This window comes from Sceloporus undulatus, chromosome 4 (assembly GCF_019175285.1).
Source record: "Sceloporus undulatus isolate JIND9_A2432 ecotype Alabama chromosome 4, SceUnd_v1.1, whole genome shotgun sequence".
Classification (NCBI taxonomy): Eukaryota; Metazoa; Chordata; class Lepidosauria; order Squamata; family Phrynosomatidae; genus Sceloporus; species Sceloporus undulatus.
The window spans coordinates 69,537,524-69,558,035 of record NC_056525.1 but is presented as its reverse complement, the minus strand read 5'-3'; the positions used below and the strand labels follow the sequence as shown (position 1 = coordinate 69,558,035).

General features: G+C 42.1%; 1 protein-coding gene across 1 annotated transcript; it reads right to left on the bottom strand.

Annotated features, from left to right (window-relative positions):
* Window positions 1–540: 540 nt before the first annotated feature.
* On the bottom strand, window positions 541–19,291 carry SYPL2 (synaptophysin like 2). The gene is made up of 6 exons (XM_042462772.1): window positions 19,014–19,291; window positions 18,016–18,087; window positions 12,192–12,316; window positions 4,938–5,142; window positions 3,973–4,164; window positions 541–2,423 (listed from the first exon to the last, which is right to left on the bottom strand). The coding sequence occupies exons 1-6, from the start codon at window positions 19,071–19,073 to the stop codon at window positions 2,295–2,297; spliced, it is 783 nt and encodes a 260-aa protein (XP_042318706.1). The 5' UTR covers window positions 19,074–19,291; the 3' UTR covers window positions 541–2,294.
* Window positions 19,292–20,512: the final 1,221 nt, after the last annotated feature.

The following is a 20,512-nucleotide window of genomic DNA, read 5'->3' as shown; positions in this document are numbered from 1 at the left end:
TCAGGTTTCCCTAATGTACAGTAGTATCAATTGGTTCAAAGTAAGATTGTAGGGATGGTGCCCTATAATGGGCAAGCAGCGAACACATTACTCTAGAAGAAGCTGCATCACTAGGCCTCCACAGTTATGAAGCTGCTTATGGCCAGAAAGGATTTTTGAAAAAATATATATATACTATGAAAAATAATTCTATTAAGACTTACTAGGAGTGTTCTTATCAGTTTACATAGTCCCTATGCAGCAGGAAATTTAGACTGCAGAAGTACAAAATTTTTGTTTGTATTCTTCTTTGCATTTCATTGCAGAGATGCAAACAGAATTCCACAAATGGCACTTTTCCTATGATGTAGAAGCAATAATCAAAATTAGGGAAGAAAAAGGAAGTTTACAAAAAATACAATGGCAGTTTTGCTTACTATTGAGGTCCCATACCTAATAAAGCACCATGAACATTTTTCCTTCTGCAAGAGAGATTTCCTCTCTTCCATCATGGAAAGGAGGAAGAGAAAAGAATAAGAGAAAAACCATGACCAAACAAGGTCTGATGTGAAAGGTTTAATTCAGCAGAGAAAGAACTCACACTTCCCTTCTTTTTGTATTCCCCCACTCCCAAAACCTATTTTCCCCCATCCAGTATTAAACACATTGGAGGCACTGGAATCTAAGGGTTTGGGGGGCCGCCTTCTTTATTTACTCACACATGCTTGAGAAAATGGGTACCAAGCATTGTTCAGAGAAAACCTAGTGTTAGGTTCCAGCCTTCTGCTTGCATCAATGGCAGGATCAATAAAAGGAAGAAAGTCACAGTGAGACAGCTCATCTCTACTGAATTACCTGCTTCACATATGCGACAAAGCAAGTTGTACTTACAATTTAAAAGATGCAGGGAAAGAAGATAGAACTAATACTGCCCTAACCACATTCTGGTGGTCCCATCTTCTTATTGAGGGGCATCCAAGTAGCTTAGGAACTTTATTTAAAACTCCTGTGTTCACTTGAGAGCCTTGAGATACCTCAAGTCTCTATCAATGTTCCTTAAATTCTACTGCCAGCTGTCTCCTGCCACAGTGGAGCTAAAGGGCATGTGGCCAAGAATATGAGAGTTCCATGACAAACCATCAATGCCACAACATTTAGGGATCAACAGGTGTTGTTAACTCTAGGGTTAGAGCCAATACAAAGGTTACAAACCACAAAGATTCTGCCTAGTGTAATATGTGCAGAATTCCATCTTATCTCTGCATGTTTTTTAGCCTGGAAATGAATGCCCTAAGCCTCTTGGGCCCAAGTTTTATAACCTGCCATCCTAGAAGCTAAACAAAATTTCTTTAGGTTTTTATATTCATAGAAGCTGACTAGTTGTATTTAAAGAAAACAAAAACTCAGGAAAACACTGATACAAATGCCTAGGGTTTTCATCTATTGAGTGTTAAAAATATTCCCTGATACTACCTCTTTGTTATACGCATCAGACACAGAGGCCAGCATCTGATAAGTACTGCACACTGGCAGGAGCACTTCTAGTTCAGCATGGACATAATATACATTCATGTATGACCAAAGATAAAAGAAAAGAAACAACAGATCTTTGCCATGCAACAGTGAACTAGCCACCTGCAGGCAAACAATGCCTTAAGCTTTAATCCAATTGAATTCAAGGGAAGCTGAAATGTTTAGCACATTCTGCCTATAATGGAACGGGGGGGGGGGGGGGAATGCAACATACTCTCCTTCCTATGTAATAAAAATAAAAATACTCTTTTCTTCTTTATTTTGCTGCATAAACCTAGATGGCATATTTCTGTTTCTGCTTTTATTATGGCTGCAATGCATAACATATATGTTGTCTCAAAGATACCTAGATGCCCCACTTCTATGGCACCAGTACTGTAGTTCTTTCTGTGCTACCAGCTTCCCCCCACCCCTTTATAACCTGGTCAGAAACAGCTGTGAGGAAACCAATGCCACATATCCTAGGACTGGCGGCCAATATTTTTATGTACAATACCATATATGTATATGTATATATATATAAAATTCAAATAAAGAAATATTTTGTTGAAACTGTGTGCAGTTTAGGACCACAAGAGCACCTCTGGTTTCAGCTGGAGCAAGGCATCCCGTAACAGTCACAGAGGGAAGTCAGTATGACTGTTGGACAGCAGTGAAGATGGCAGACAAGGCATTATTTCCTGCCCTGCTGTGAAATGAATGAAGATATAGGCGAGACAAGGCACTGTCTGTTTTTTCTTTGGTAGGGAAAGAGGAGGCTTCAGGAGTGAGGGGAAGGTTCCTTATTGCTTATCAACAGCTCCTTGTTCAGCAGAACTTTCCTTGTTGGTGGTCTGTGTGTGCCAAGGGGTTTCTTTAAAAACAAACCAGCAGTTTCCAGCCCACAGTATAAAGTTGACAAAACCAAACAGCTAAGAAAGAAAGAGAGAAGTGCACAGTTAACACAAAAATATTTATAAGCCAAGGTATCTCAATAGCATGAGAGCTCACACAAAATCATTTTCCTTAATGTCTTGTTCAAGACCCAACTGTGATTAAAGAGCAGTATTCTGGCAAATTTCTATTAATTTTCAACGCATGTTTATATGGAGTAGTGATTTCCTGCCACACTTGTGAGCATAAAGACCAAACTGAGGTTAAAAGTTATTTTCAAATCAATGGATCTCTACAATCTAAAATAATATTCCTTAAAGTGTGCTGTCCACTTACCTGCTGTCCAGCTGCTGAAATATGTAGTTAGGTTATACTTCCTTTCTGTATGCAGTCTAAATCAACATGCTCTACTAAGTACTAAGCTCAGGAAACTTTAGCTGGTTCAGTGGAGTAATTTTATCCCCTGAATCCCACCAGGTGCCACTTTGACCCCACTGTGGGCCATATGTTGCCCATTTCTAAATGGTCAGGTTTTTTTAAAGGACTGCCTAAGCCTGTATGGATCCAACGATGGCTTTAGGTCAACACTGGAAGTTCAGCTTGTTGGCCTCTCTTTGAGGCAGGAGTGACCAAAGTATGGTCTTGAATCTGAATGCAGCCCCCAAAGTTGTTTTTTGTTGTTCCAGTCCACCCAGGGTCCCATGTATTACCATTTTGGGGGCAGAAAAGGGTATACTGCCTGTACTGTGAGCCCCCATGTGCAACAATTGATCTGTTAAATTGAATGATGCCCCCTCTGCACTCTATAATATGGGGAGGAAAACAATTTTTCAAAACCAGAAGTAGACTTCCAGATACTTCATTAAAAGAAAAAAAGCCCTTTTTGGACAGTTCATGTAGCCCCTGGAAGGTACCAGGAATAGCAAATTGCCTTGCAGACTTGACACATTTGCCCACCCTGCTTCAAACTGGTAGCAGGTCATCCTGAACACCCTCCCAAAGGATGGACAGTGGGCTTAGTATTCAAAAGTCTTCAGCTTTTTGAACAGAAGTTGTTGGGTTTTTTTAACTGGATACTACAATTTTATAGCTGTGGCTTTGGAAATTGTTTAGTACTGGCTAAGCTATATTGTTGTTTTTCTTTTTAAATACTGAAAATCAGTCAGTTAATTGTAATGTTTAAACTATAACATTATAATAGCACATTATCACATTATAAATTCTACATTGATATTCATTGCTTTGGGTGGACATACTGCAACCAATCCTTTAAAAAATGGAACATAGATGATAGTCCCTGCATTCACTATCTTTAGTTTAGCAGCTATGTTAAATCAGAGCTTAGAAAAGCAGCCATGATAACTGGAAGAATTCTGGGAGTTGTAGTATGAAAAATAAGTTTTTCCAAGCTCTGTTTAAGACCTCTTCACTCTGACTGAAGAATTCTGGAAGCTTAGAAGTCAGGTATCAAACTGACTAAGCACTATTAAAATCACTGGAGCTATATTATATCTGGCCCAATGCTAGGGAAACCCTGCCATCTGCCCATCAAAGGCTACATAATCCTGCTTCCCAAACAATTCTTACCACAGAAATGTTGGCCAGGCCCATAGAAGGAGTAGCCCCAGCATTGCACACAGCAGTTTTGAGTTGACACACTGACATGGCAGCAATGAGACTGGAAGGCCTCGTGGCTCCTTTCACATCTGATAGGCCCTTGCCCCAAGCTGAAAATGCCACTAGCCAGAAAAAGGTAAATGAGACGGTGACACAGAAATCCTGCAGAGGAAAAAAAACAAACACCACAATAGCACCATCTCCAAGCACAACTATCCTCCGTGGTCCATCCAAAGTGGGGAGCACTGGGGGCTCCTTCTATTTCACCTCTCAGGCTCTTTATATGGTGAATTATATACTCCAAAATGCCCATGTCCAATTTTCCAAAACTAGTCAATATACCCTGAAGGGATCTGCAAGTGATATGAAGCCCTCACAATTCAAAAGAATGCACAATCTTAAAGGAGAAATGTTTAATGATTCATAGTTTTTAGCATGAAAAAGTTTAAAAGCTTCAACTAGCCTTTTCTGCTTCATTCAAAGTGCTGCTCCTCATGAAAATGAAGCCTAGTGATTTAACTCTAAATGAGGGAGGACCAAAAGGAGAACCCTGGACATTTACCAGTTTGGCAGCAGCAGAATTTTCAACAGGCACAGCTTGTCATGACACAGTGGTGCCATGCAAAACGTGTCAGATCCAGTCCACATCCAATCAATACACATTTTGGTTGTGTGAACTAGTCCCTGATGTGAAAGTAATCCAAGGACAAAAAGAATGGATAGTATTAAGGGGGAGCATTTCCCATTTGGATAAAGAATTGCTTGTAATCCCAGAGGCACTTACAGGACAGTCTCATTTTTAAAATCAGTCTGTTTTCAATGGTGCTTACTCCCAACGTAAGTGTACACAGGATTGTGTACATAGCTGCTCAGACACTGGTTATTTGTGGCAGGACTTAACTACCAAACAAAAGAAAACCAAATTAAGATCTTACTGCAAAAGGTAGCTTTTTATTCTCTTTGTAGAGGGAGTGAAATCGTAGATAGACTGCAAGAGCTGCCATGGTGTACAGGAAGGAAAAAACGCCCAAGGTCACAAAGAACTCTGCAGGTGCTGAAAAGTCTCCCATGAGATGCAGCACCCTTTTAGCAGTAGATCCTGCAAGACAGTCTGGCATTTCAAATGGAACTTTGTACAACCTGGTCAAAATGAAAAGGAGAGGAAAGAAAAGAAAAGAAATAAAATATTTAATATAGTTTAAATAATAAGGCATAGAGGAGTTGGATCACAAAACACATCTGATCAATGAGGTCAGGATGGAGACGATAGGCTTTCAGCAAATGTTAAAAAGTTCATCCTCTCTTGGTGAACTTACTTTTTTTGTCCTTCAGGGCAAACAGATTTTGCAGGCCTTAAACCTGTTTATCAGAGGAAAGTGGTATGTGTGTATATACACAGAACAGAAGATCCACTTTCAAACTGCCTTAGTTCTTGTGGAGTGAAGGCATCAGATTCTAAACAGTAAGTCTGGTTGCTTTATTCAATGAACTCATGCCATTCTTCCCACCGAAAATAGTGTATCTGGGTCTCTGCTTATCCTTAGCAATCCGGCTATGGTGACAGACTGAGTGTTCCCTATCCAACCTATTATGATAGTACATAGTGACTCCTTATCAACCCTCTTTGGCACTGATATTGCTTTCAACACATGCATGTGTGGGACAAATGCTTTTATGTGACCTGCACAAACCCATTCCTTATAAGAGTGAGATGCCACTCTTCTCTTCTTCTAGGGTATTCGTCAGTTCTAGAGTACAGACAGCTGGTTTTCTGTAAGAACATGTTGCCCCAGTATTTGGCTAGCTTTCTACCAAGATTGGTAGGAAATAATATAGATTTTACAACTGACACAAAAGTTTGTACCTAGGTGGTGATAAGAGCAGGGCCTGGGCATATGACACTTGTTTTAATATCTTTGCATTGGATGCCAGTGAGCCACTAGGCCCAAGTCAAGATGCTAATTTTAGTTTATAAATGGCTCAGGACCCAGGTCCTTAAAAGACCACCTCAATCAGTACTGATAAATTTGGGAATTATGACCAGCTAGGGAAGTTCTGCTGGTGGTCCCAAGACAGTGTAACCTGTAGGGCTAGCACACATGGACACATACAGGGCTTCCTCTGTAGTAGCACCCTAGTTTTAGAACTCCCTTCTGTCAGATAACAACTTGTTCCTCACACTTTCATCTTTTAAGTTTCAGACAATAACAGATTTGTGGAAGCATCCAGGAAAAAGGAAGTGTTTAATTTGGCTTTTTAATTTTTTAAATTTATAGTGAGCATTACAGAGCAAACATGAAGGGAACACCACATTCAACTGAGAATATTTACAAAGGAGTCTCTTTCTACTGCATTATTTCTGTAAATCAAAGAAAGAAACTTATATCCAACTTGAATTTGATTAGCCTTCCAAAAGTCAATGATCAAGCAGAACTGACTGCTGCTTGTTTGCACTGCTATTAATGTACTTTAGCAGATATTTATAATTAATAATATAAGATATTTGTAATTTTATACAAGTGTAACTGGTGGCTTTAACTTGTAATTTTAGGTCTGTGGTTTTAATTATGTGTTTTTGTATATTATTGTTAGCCATTCTGATCTCTTTGAAAAAGGGCAGGGTATAAACTGAGGGCAAGTATGACAAAGTGGTTTGAGTGTTGGACTCAGTGTTGGACTCTCAAGACCAGGGTTTAATTCCCAGCTTGCCTGTGAAACCCACTGGATGATCTTGAGCAAGACACACTTTCTCAGCCTCAGGGAAAGGCAATAGCAAATCTCGTCTGGATAAATCTTGTAAGAAAATGCCGTACGTCAAAAGCAACTTGAAGGCACATAACAATAACAACAACAACAACATAAATTGAATGAATGAATGAATGAATGAGAATACGGCCCTACAGATATCTAGTGAATCCTGGCTCACCATGAATACAGAGTCAATTCACTCCCAGTTGGCTACTTGCACTAACACATCCAACTAAGCGAACCAGAACACAGATTTCACCCAAACATCTCTACCAGGTTTATTACACCCAAACAAATACAGTTTTACAATTTTTGCTTGGAAAGTGCACCCCAACCCATGATCCTGGATTTGGATGTCATGGTCAGTTTTTGTTTTCTAGTTAGTCTACCAATGTAAGTGTGCACTAGCACACAGCTCATTCACAGGAAACCCGATTTTACCATAATCTTAGCTAATCATGGCCACTGGGTCTGCTCACCACCTTTGCTTGTAAGTTCCATCGTATGCATGTTTCATAGGTATATGTAAAGTATCTAAATGTACAGCTACAGCCTCTTACTTTCATGATCTCCTTCTGTTATATTAAGCATTATCTTGCACCATTTTCTCTTGTGTGTCTCTTGGCCTATTTCCACCCATACATGAACTTTCTAATTTCAGTTTCATATTCTAACATAAAACATACATGTGTCTGTGTACACATGCACTATACAGGTTATTTTCACCAGGAAAAGGGGTTACTAGAAGAAGGAGCAACCAAGCTGAGCACTGTTAATTACTAAGGGAGTCAGAGATACTGTTCTCAAGTTAGTGAGAGAGGAAAGACATGCAGAGACTTTTGTTACTGAGAGAGAAAAGACACTGTGCAGCAAATAAGTATTTTACTAAAAAAAAAGTGTATGGAAAGATGTTCTTCTTTTATCATACACAGCCTATGCTACGTAGTAACCATTGGCTACTATCAACATGTATTCCTTTGTTTAGAGAAGGAAGAATATATATCACCTTCAGTATCAGATGCAGTACACCTCTGTATATCAGTTATGTAGGTTGGTGAATTTTGAAGGGTACAGTTGCACTCATATCCCACCGGTGGGCTTCCCACAGGCATCTGGCTGGCTACTGTGTTTGTAAAATGTCAAAATCAATATGCCTTTGGTCAGATCCAGTATGGTTGTTCTTATATCCAGCAGAATCTGTTTTTCACCTTATACAGACAGTTCCCCAGACAATGACTATGCTGTTGTACAGAACTGCAGTTTTTATATTGTGGGGGGAAATTGCTAAGTTGGACTAGGGCTAAATAAAAGTGTAGCATATATCTATATATCCATTTGCAAGCAGACCAAATATATCAAGTAGATTATAGAAACTGGAGAAATGCTATGCATATAGTTTAAGAAGAGCTCTCCACTCAGCTGCTATCAGGTTGTATAACATCAGTGGTTATCTACATATAAATAACCTTCATTCAGCCTCTTCCCACCAGTGCCATTTGAACCAGGCCTGTTATTACAGTCTGAGGTCTTGTAGTTTGAGCCTGCAGCAAAGGCTCCCAACATCAAACCAAGCATTTAGTAATATAAAGAATAATAATAATCAGACAGTTTCCTTCCAACCTTTCCCAAGAACTACAAAGCCAACCTACAAAGCTCTGCCAGTTCAAATCCTTTTGAAGGCTATATGAATCTGTACCACCAACTGTAATACAACTGAATCCACAGAAATCAGCTAAGGATGCCATGAGATTTTTTTTAAAAAGTTAGTTAAGCTTTCACTGCAAAATGTAAATCTGCCTGAAAATAGTTAAAATATTTCTTTTTCTGTTCCCATGCTATCATTTTATGAGCTGTGTGCTGGACTCAGGTATAAGGAAGGCAGAAATTGAAGGACTTGTCCAGAGAGAAATTTAACAGCCAGACTGTGCAGGGGGCCCTGTAGCAAAGGCATGACCAGAAGGGAAGAGGTCTACCTCCCCACAATGGAAAGGTTGCAGGGCTTAGTGATTTGCCAGACACATATATTATGTCCCTGCTGTTACTTAATCTAGACGCCAAGCAGCAGTGGGGGAAGTGGGGGGGGGTCTCAAAGAATGCAAGCAAAGACCTCAACCATCTTAGGCACTTCTCAACCCATGAACAATTCATTATTTCAAAAGAAAAGTTAACCAGATATTTTGTTCTATACTGCCAGTGCCAGCACCATAACTACCAATTTCAGGTTGTTCTCCTTCTCATCAAATGCATTTCAATAGACCTCACAGACATGTCTCTATTTATAGCTATCAGATGTTGGCAGGGAAGCAAAGATGCTATAACCATGTTCACATCTTTCACACAGCAAGCACAGGATTGATTTCACTCTAACTTTGGTCTCATTTCTACTCATCCAGCAAGACTTGTGGTAAATCTCTAACATAAAAGCTTCACTGTTGATTTTTTCTTTATCCCAATAAAGCTAATCACCTAATCTGGCATCTCACAAGGGCCTAGGAATGCCACCCACAATCTAATCCACCCTCTCATTTTTTGCAGAGGCAAATTCTGCAAGCCTCAAACATTTGTTTGTAACACATGGGTCAGTTAGCCCCACCACAATCTGATCACTATGACTTAAAGAGAGACAGAGTACACTAGCAAAAAGAGTATCTAACATTTTAGACCTGTTTATATGCCTCTCAACAGATGACAGATATGTCAGGTCAGATGCTACTTTTAAGTTTGCAGAGAAGGACATCCCCCCTGCAAGTCTAGCAGCAATCAGAATTAGCAGGTGCACTGCTGCCCAGACGCTAACTTCCCCTTTGGAAGTGTATGGGGAGGGATAATGGAGATGACAGCTAATACATGGGTTTTGTGCTTTAATCACTGCATTAGATCAGTTTTGATGTTACTTTCCTGTGAGCCTCGGGTCTTCTACTCTAACTGGCAGACATTAGACGAGGAATTGCCTGTCTGTTGGTGGCATCTAACGAAGTATCCATTGGAGATGCCATTAGAAAGTTCTACTGTTTGTTTTTACAACATCATATTTACAGCCGTCCCTTCATATTTGCATGTTAACTATTTGCAGATTTGATTATTCACAGATTACTGTATTTGCTGTGGTGTCCACTGCTGTGCTGTGCATGACTGAAAAAATACGTTCTCTCTAGGCATTTCTAGGTCCTCCAGCATAATTCTATAGTCAGCTTTCACACTGGAGGACCTAGAAATGCCTAAAGAAGTGTTGCTTCAAGTTTTTTAAAAAAGTATCCTATATTTGTGGGCTTGTTTGTTTTTTACTTTTGATGGGATTCTGCACCTGTAACTGTATATTGTATGCATCCTGCCTTTCAGTCCTAAATGAATCACTCCACCCCCAGATATGAGCTGGCATCCTGTAGATGAATTATGACAGTGTAAGTCAGACTTATGCCTTTGCAAATTACTGTTTTGGGTTGTGGCACTACAAATACTGTTCTGACCATGCAGCAACCTATAAACAGTGCAGCCACCAACACAGCCATTTCTGTAACTGGAGAGGAAAAGGAATCAATAGAGATACATCAAACTATTTTCCTGTAGCTGAATGCACTATGACAGGCATCCACACAGGGACCTCCTGAGGTCAGCAGACAACCCCTGTAGATATCTGTCACAGTGCATCCTGTTACAAGAAAACAGCTGGATGTGTCCCTGCCAATCTCCCAGCTCTTTGACAATAAGGATACGACCAAGTTGCAGTGCTTACAAGGTGGGGTTTTTTTTGGAGGGTAGGCTTTTTTGGGGGGGAGGAGATGTCCTATGAAGATGTAGCTACAAGATACACATATGTCTCCTGATGCAGTCATCATTTGGCATAACTATGTCATAGTGCATTTGAACCAAAAAGAAGTGGGAGGAGGGAGATCAAATTCAGTTGAACCATCCACAAACAGGTTGCTGGCAACATAGAATTCCAAGTCACATGGAAACCCCAAAGAGGTGTTGTGGCATTGGGAGGGGGGGTACTTTAGCTGGCAACAGATCTCATTTCCTCAGATTGTCTTTGGAGAGGATGATACCTCCAAGCAAGGAGTTGCAGACTCCTGTCCATATTAAATAGCCAAACCTGGGCCAGCTGGAAAGGGAGGTGCTTTCTTTGAAAAGTTCCTGGACAATGGAGAATATACTTAGGGCAGATGGACTCTTCAGGAGGTTTTTGGTGCCCTAGGGAGCTGGGAAGAATGGTTACCAAATACCCAAACAAAACAGGAAAAAATCTGCCCAAAAGGAATCATGAGAAGCTTAAACAGATTACATTTTCCCACAATGCATCACTCAGAAGCTAAAAGATTTGGGTAAGCACTGTTCACCCACAAACTCTCTTTAGATCACAGAAAACTACTGGTCAGCACACTAACTCACCATGCAGTATCACAGGAATTCTCTCATGCTAAGTCCCTTCTCACTCACTTGTCTTTGAAACACTACTAACACAGTTGAGAACAGATTTCATAAAAAGAATATATCCAGAAAAAAGGAATGTCACCACACAAGTATATGGGTAGTATCAGCTAAAATGTTTACAGGAGATATAACTGAATCCTATGTATCTATGGTAATGCCTTTCCCTCACATTGTAAGCAATGTGTCCATTCATACCTTCTTGACAGCAGACTGTTTGGTTTATGACGCTTACACAGCCTTGAACAGTCAGTATGACAGAACAGCAAACAGCTTTTCAGTCTAGTTATCACAATGATATATATTTTTAAAAATCCACCCTTCATTGAACTTGTAGGAAGTGATCTGATGTGTACTACAACTGTACATCCTGTATATATTTGTCAAAAGATTGCTTTTTTGTCCAACAGGGAACCACTGGCCATTTGTGTGTCTGTGAGCAACGGGTGAAGCAGCTGCTTCTGCTTTTGAATGACACCAAAAGAACCAGCTAAGTTATAATTCATATTAAAGCAAATATACCCTACTTGCCTCTTAATTGATTTTATTCCTCTGTGATAACATTCCTAAAATCAGTTTGTGCTACTGAATAGGTGAATGATCCAAAGAACCATGCAAGTAGTTCCATGCACCCAAAGGCCCTTGAGATCCTGTTTCTTGATCAACAACCCTCCATGCTGCATGGTATTCCAGTTCTGAAACCAAAAAGATTCTCACATGTAGTATGAGATACAGATCCAGGGACCTGCTGTTTTAAAAAAGGAGGTAAATATTCTGGTTAAGCATATCCAAGCTCCCTGACATAACTAAAGCAGTTCTCTGGCTTGCACTCTATATGCAAGGGAAAATGAACATTTGACCAAATGTTAAGGAAACCTTCTCAAGAAAAGGTAGAATAAGTAGTTAGAAGTAAAATTCCAGCATTTCCCACCCACCCTATCAAGAGCTACTAGGTATAATGCCCAGTTTCTCATATTTTTCCTAAATTAACTCTCAGCATGATTCCCCTTTACCTGAAGGGATATCCAAACTGCACAGTGATAGCAGTCGTCTCTTTAGGATCTGCAGTGCATTTCACAGTAGCCCCTGTTTCTGCACTGAAAGAACCACAGGCTCCAAAGGCAAAAATGGCAAAGAGCTGGAGAAAAAACAAAGGAGTTTAGAACCAAATGTGTTCCAGAGGATAGCAAGCAATGGCACAGACACTCCATGCAAGGTAACACATCTAACTTTGCCAACCACTACGATCTAAAGGCCTCAGAAATTAAACACAACCACTCAGGTTTATCTTGGAACTCATAATGGCCCAGCATCGCCTTAGTAAAGTCAGCTTGCATGCAGCCATAATACCATTGTCACAATGCACATCCATGCCAAGTGATGTAAAGACCTGGCAGATTAAGTCAAGAAAAAAGAATAAGCAACAAACAATTTGTTTATAACCTCTATTTTATCAGAACATTTCCAAAAGAATGAAAAAATAAAAAGAGAAACCTTGCCATCTAGTTTTTTTCTAGATAGATAAGACAACAGTCTGGGAGGAAACTCCAAGCAACCTCTTACTATTATGTGAGAAAAACATCAACTAAAAGAAGCAAGCTGAAGAAAACCAAGACCCTTAGATGCAGTATAACAATTTCTGGGTGAAACCACATGCTTCTTAGAAGTTTATTCAATGCTGCCATTTCAGACAACTGAAGGTGGTCACAGAATTCAACATAAAAGGGGATTTGGCCTAAAATCACCTCTATCAATAGGTCAAACATAGCTGTTTTATCCATCTCGCAAGTTTTTAGACTTGGACTCAATTATTCCAAAATTAAATTCAGTTGATCAAAAAGTTAAAGCCAATGTATCACAAATATACCTGAAACTTATAATCTCCCTAACTTTGGGTCAATTAAATTCAGAACACCATTTGAGCCAATTGCTGTGAATGCGCTTGTAATCAAAAAGACACAGCAAAAATCATAGGGACCCAAATATGTTTTATTACTGCCAAATAAAAATTGCTTAGGTTATCTGAAACAAAAGAACACAAGACTGAGTTCATGAATTAGACAGCTAATGACAAAATAAGAGAATGGAACAAGAAATTTTTGGCCTTGAAATTGTTCCACCTCAAACAATACACCAACAAAACAAGCCATCAAACAACAAGAGTATCTCATAAGCTTTATCAAGAGCTTTCTACAAGCTTTAGCAAGACAATTATCCTCAGCACCATGATGGGGTCAACAGATACCTTTAAAAAAACAAATACACAAAAGGCAGCAGTTTCCCATGCTAACGATTGGCCCAACTCAGGTTTGTACACATATCAACACAGGGGCAATACAGAATGAAGAACAGGCCTCCTAAACTGGTTCTCCATTATATTTAACAAAGCAAAAGTAGGAATAGCCAGCCCTATACCAGGCACATTGATCTATGAGAGCTACATCATAATATTAAGGGACTTTATCACATGGGGGGAAATCGGGAGTTTAAAAGGCATTTTCCAGGACATTTGTGTGATCGCGGGAAAGATTTTCCCACACATTGCGATTAAAGAGGACTTATCCCAGGAAGAATCAGGAATGCTCCAGCAACAAATCATTCACAAGATTTTCCCATGAATTATTTGTTGCTGTAGCATTCCTGGTTCTTCCTAGGATAAGTCCTCTTTAATCGCTATGTTGTGGGAAAATCTTTCCCACGATTGTGCGAATGTCCCAGGAAAATGCCTTTTTAAATCCCCAATTTCCCCCGTGTGATATAGTCCTCCTGAGTGACAACAGCGGACAACAAGACAACAGCCCCACTGCAGCTCAGTTATTATGATCAAAGGTAGCACATTAATTAAATGCTCAGTTGTAAAAGCTGCCCTTTGTGGAAAAGGCCTGTAGCCTTAAAACAAAAATATTGTTTGCAGAACTATGGTTGAAGAACTCCAATAATAGAAATACAGGTACCAAAGTGTGTGTGTGTGTGTGTAATGCCAACAAATGAGATAGGGCCCATTGCTGCAGCTGCTCATAATAGTTAGGCCTAAAATGAAATGAAAATAGAAATTCAGACAAGATGTCTGTACATGCAACTAGTCTACAAAGAAAACACTATTTTTAGGATCATAATCTTGACTTCTAGGGAGATCTCACTTCCTCTGATCTACAGACAAGGTAAAAGCCATGATTTAGTGAAGCTTGATCAGAGATGTTGACAAGCCCACAACACTTCAATTTGCCATGCCCATAAGAAGTAAAAATCAAGCCAACAGCCTCTTCCTCCAGTGTTTTCCTTAGTCAGACACTGCACCTAGGTTCTCCCACATGGAATGTATTATCATGTCTAGGTTTGTGTGGGCTGCATTCATTTAGTTGCCAATGATATCACCATTACTCTCAAAGTATTCACTTTCTCAAGGGAAGGGGGTTTGCAAGATCAAACTGAAAGTGTCACTAACAGCTTCCAGAAAGGGAGGAGCAAAAGTCTGCTGTGGATAGGCAACTGAACAATGCAAATTTAGGACCAAAACTGTGGAAGAAACGTGAAAATAAAAGGGAATCTGAATGGAAAGCAATAATAACACAGAGATCCTTGGACTTTAAAAAAAAAGTCTATAAAATCCCATAAAAATCTTTTATGCAGGAAGGAAAAATATGTGTTAGAACAACATATCACCAGCACAGTACCATCACCACCACAGATGGCTTGGGCAAACCATGCACCATGGCAAATGCTTCACTACACTCACAAAAAGAAAACATGCAAAGAGGAAGGACTAACACGGCATATTACAGGACTGAAAAATGTATGACTCGTCATGTGCTGTTAGACTATGATTCCCAGTAGCCCATTCCAACACAGCTAATGGTGAGAAATTATGGGAGTTGCACCAGAGAATGGAAAGGACTACCAGTTTTTACCATGAATTTTCAGGAGTTGTTTTACTACTATTTGAATATTATAGTTGGTTTCACCAAAGCTATACAGTGGACCCTTGTTATCCACTGGGGTTTGGTTCCAAGATCCCCCATGGATAACAAAATCCATGGCTGCTCAAGTCTCATTAAATATAATGACATAGCAAAATAGTGCCCCTTATAAAAAATGGAAAATCAAGGATTGATATTTGAAATTTATACTTTTTTTAACATTTTCAAACTGTGGATGCTTGAATATGTGTATAAAAAATCAGTGTATAAGAAGGGCCAAGTGTATGTGCTATTCAAAGAGCTGAAACTCATTTCAAAACCCAAAACCTATGAAATTAACGTTTTCAATACATTTTCTAAAAAGTAAAAAAAATACTAAAGGAAATTTCTTTGCTTGAAACACACATAAATTTTGAAATAGTCTCCAGAATGAAGTCTTTTTAGGAGATTCATTCAAACATTTTGTCTAGGCAAAAAAACCAAAAGGGCCTAAATACCTCGAAGGTACCAGATCCCATCTGATCTTGGAAGCTAAGCAGAATTAGCTCTGGTTAGTACTTGGATAGGAACTACCAACAAACACTAGATGCTGTGTGCAGGCTATATTTCAGAGGAAGAAACTGGCAAAACCACCTCACAGTGTTCCTTGCTTAAGAAAACCCTATGAAATTCATGGGGTTGTCATAAGTCAACAGGTGAGTTGTGTGTATACACACACACACAAATCCCAACAGAACCAAAGTGGTGTAGTGGCTTAACTGGGACTCTGGAATACCAAGATTCAAATACCCACACAACTATGGAAGCCCACTAGGTGGCCTTGGACAAATCACACTCTCTCAGCCTTAGAGAAAAACAATAGTAAACCTCCTCTAAATAAATCTTGCCAAGGGTCTTGATAGGGTCACTAGAAATCAGTAGATTGACTGGAAGGCACATAATGACAACGACAATCCAAATCTCAAAAAAGAAAAAGAAAAGAAAGAGTAGTACTGTATTACATAGAAGTACTACTACTTAGTGGTACTTAAAGAAGCAAATGCATAAAATTTGAGGCAGGAAAGAAAAAAGCTACCAATGCTATTGCACTGTTCACCTGTCATTCATCTGTTGTCTATTTCCATATCCCACTGCTTTAACTGACCAATCCTGTACAAAGCCCCAATGAGCTACTAGTGGGTCTTCATGCATCTGTTCAGAGTACTACCTTAAAGCAATGCAACATGCAGAATCAAATCCAACAAAATACTCAGGTATCCTACTTGCATTAACTTATGCTACCTAGTGTTTGTGACTGCTCACGTGGAAGCCATCAATGACTGCTGCACATTACAAGATACGGAAGTCAGCTTAGTTCTCTTATCTCTCGTTAATCACTTCCTGACTCTCTTCAAAGTTTTAGGAAGTACTGTAACTACTTGCACAAGTTGCACAATCCAAGTTACCAATGGCATGTCCCCTGAGAGATGCCATCTGATTTTGGCAAAACATCTTCCTCACTAAAGAGCTGGCACATTGTGCCTAAATCAGCTAAAAACAAAATAAATGACTGCTGGACAATGTGCCACCAGAATACTGTATGGTTAATAGCAAACATCTAGGTCCAATAAGGCTCATTAATTTCCCTTTCTTGAGATACCAGTGCTTCTTAATCGGAGCTTGGAAAAGATATCAGAATCATAGGACATGCTGGTTAGGGGATTATGGAGGGAATAACTTCTCTGAACTGTGTTCCCAGGGTGACCAGATATCATAACTGCAAAGCAGGACAAGGCACTGCAAAATGTAGGACATTGAAGAAAAATGTTGGCTATGACCAAATAAAACCTAACCACACTCATATAATTGTAAATTCCTGCTTATTAACCATGTTCAAAGTTGATGACATTTTGAAATCCCTCCTGAACAGAAGGTTGAAATATAGGGCATATCCTGGAAAAGGAGGACCTCAGGTCACCCTGTGTGTTCCCAACTTCAGTGACAGGCAGAAAAGTGAGTGATTTGTGTGGAAACTAACTATTTGGATGCAGATCCTTTGGAGAAGAAAGCTACATAGAAAGCTTAGCCTCTGCCCAGTTGGGCTGGAGAGCACTAAATAAGTCCAGGGTTTTCAATCTCCCCTCGGGAAGCCTGCGAGAAGAGAGTGACTTCGTGAGCTGAGAGACATGTGAAGGCGCGGTATGTGCAGGATCAGAGCTCAGAAAGGTTAAACCCGTCAGCGTGAAATGTGAGCACTGCTAACGCCAGCTCCCATACATACCCGAGTCCATAAATCCAGACGCCTTGGACATAGAAGGCTGCCTTAGAGGGCACTCCCTGCCCCCTTCCCTCCCTCCCCACTGACTGTTCCTGCATGCTGCCCCAATACCACAGCTAGAAAGTCAATCGCCCCTTCCTCCTCCTCCTCCTCCTCCTCCTCCTCAGCTCCCAGGGCAGCCCCCTCGGGCCCAGGGTGACCAGATGTCCTCACAGCAAAGGAGGATAAGGCACCGCAAAGTGTAGGACCTTCAAGAAAAATGGAGGACAGGATCAAATCACAGCTTGAAACACTCCTAGAAATGTACATGCATGCTTCTCAGTCAGGCTGCAAGTGGATGACATTTTGGAATTCCTCTTGGACAGAAGGCTGAAATGGAGGACATGTCCTGGAAAAGTAGGACCATGACTGGTCACCCTGTGTAAAAATGTAAATGCATGCTTGTTAGTCCTGCTCTTAATGGAGGGCATTGTGGGATTCCTCCTGGACAGAAGGCGGAAATGTAGGACATGTGCTGGAAAAGGAGGGCCTCTGGTCACCCTGTCGGGGCATTGCTAGCCTGAAGCTTCATCTCTCAATGCCAACCTTCCTTCGTCCCATGTGCTTTGGGTTCAGCAATAGAGAAGTGGCCCAAAAGGTGGCATGAGGAAATTCTGAACTTACCCATTCCAGGACTTTAATGAATCCCAGGGGCTCCTCCAGGCGGCCCCAACGCAGCCCCGAAAGCAGCTGGGCCTAGTGAGGAAAGCAAAGGGGGAAGGAGAGAAAACAAGGGGATTCAGGTCAGCCAAGAGGGCAAGGCCAGGGGGGACCAGAGGCCCTCAATGCAAAGGAGGGCAAGACATTCCAGAAAACTGGAGGCCCTGACCAAAGAAAAGTTCAAAAGACTTCTAGAGATATAAATCCACATTTCTTGGTCAAGCTTCAAATGGAGGATATGTTGGAATTCCTCCTAGAGAAAAGGTTGCAATGGAGGATGTGTCCTGGGAAAGGAGGACATGTCTGGTCCCCTGCGTAGGACACTGACCAAAGAAAAGCCCCACATGCCAAGAGAAATGCCTGGGAGTGCCTGCTTGTGAGTCCTCCTCCAAAGGGGGACCCTGGGGACTTCCTCCTGGACAGAAGAAGGTGGAAATGTAGGGACAGGTCCTGAAAAAGGAGGACCTCTGGTCACTCTGTTTAGGACACGGCCAAAGAAGAGCCAACATTGCTAACAGTTACGAATTCCTCATGACTTTGGCCATTTTGATTCTTTTCTTTACTGTCTAATGTTAATACATTTATTTTTAAAACCGACCCTAAAAGCCATGCCTGCGAATGCATGCCTGGGAGTCCTGCCCCAAAAGACCTCCTGGAGAGAAATGGAGGACAGGTCCTGGGAAGGGAGGACCCACTAACCGAAATGCAAGGCTTGGGAGTCCTGCTCCCATCGGAGGACATTGGGGCTTCCTCCCGGAGAGAGAGGACAGGAGCAGGAGCAGGAGGCCCTGGGGTCACTCTGGGGAGGACAGGATGATGGCCAAAGGAGAAGCCCCAAAGGCTGGCAGCAATGCCATGCTTGCGGGTGCTGCTCCCAAGGGAGGGCATGCAGGGGAAGGAGGGCTCCTGGAAGCCCCTTGGAGGAGAGGTCTGGGGGAGGCAGGGCAGAGCTGGGGCCCTACCACCAGGTTGCGGGGCTCCTTGTCCGCTGCCGCTGTGCTCCGGGTGCCGGGTTCCGACATGTCTGCAAGGAGGCTGGCTGTGGCCGTCGGGGTGGAGGGCTTGGCGGCTCGGCTGCTCCGGGGAAAGAGCAGCAGGAGGAGGAGGAGGAGGAGGAGGAGGAGGAGGAAGGGTGGTGCGAGGTCCGGGCTCTGCTCCTGCTCCCTCCTCCTCCGCGGGAAGAAGCCCCCTCCTCGGGACTCCTGTCCAAGAAACTCAGCAGCAGAGAAAGTCCCGGGAGAAGGAGGAGGAGGAGGCGCACATGGAGGGAGCAGCTCAAGGGCTGGCCTGGGCGGGGCCTCTGGGCCCAGGCCCCGCCCACTTTTCCAAGGGGAGGGCCAGCAGACCCCCCCCCAACCCCCCCCAAGCCCCCCCCCTCTTCTTCCTCTTGGAGAGAGAGGCCACTTGGTGGGACGCCCTTTGGACCCAGAGCCTGACCCTCCACCTGCAGGACTTAGCGGCAGGGAGGGGCCCGAGGGCAAAGAGGTCCCTGGATAGGCATTTCGAGGGAAAGGGGGCCCCAAATAACCCCCGTCACCTGATCCACGGGTCAAAGCAAGGGCCCTGGCCCCGCCATATTTGCTTCATAGGTTCTCTCTGGGAATAGCCAGGTCCTCCAGGGCAACTCTTTGGTCAACTTTAAAAGTTGCACTGAAAGCCCTAGAGATTCCTAGAGAGAATACTAGGCCTTTGTGGCTCCTCCAGGGCAGTTCTATAGTCAGTGTCTGTCGGACGTTGACCACAGAGTTTCCCTGGAAGACCCAGAGGTTCCTAGAGAGGTGTCCTCTCAGGGAAAAACACGTTGCTTTTGTTATTTGCAGTTTCCCCATATTCACGGGGGTCTTGTGCCCCTAACCCTAGCGGATATGGAGAGACAAGTGTACTGTGTTGTAACTCATATTTTTATACACACACAGACACAGTGAAAGGCAAGAGTTTAAGTTGCCTTGGAAGCACTGACCCCTCTCTACTGTCTCATCCACCCAACCTTTAGTATGAGCACAAATCGTTATGCCAGCTGGAGTTTTGTAAGTTCTTTGGCATTGGCCCAAGACAGATAGGCCAAAAGCGCCATCTTGCTGCCAAAACTAGGGTTCTAGAGTGAATGGCAACTGCACACTCCAGAACCCTAGTACGTGCGGGTGGCGGCCTAATGGCGGCCTCCCATCCACATGGCAGCCACCATTTTTACGTAAGCAACATGCAGTGCCCGCATGTCACTGCATCACTTACGTCACGAGTGCACCAGTGGCACACTCGTGACATAACTTGGGCAACACAAAAAGAACCCAGAAGAACTGGGTTCTATTTACTATGGAGGGACGTCACGTAGTTTGGCGGCTGCGACACCCCTCCAGAGTTAAAACAGGTGCCTGCAGACCGCCATTTTTGAGCAATCTGTCTCGGCCCATTGTCTTCCTTTGCTTTATCCACTTTAGATCCTTTATTACATGCCTCTAAG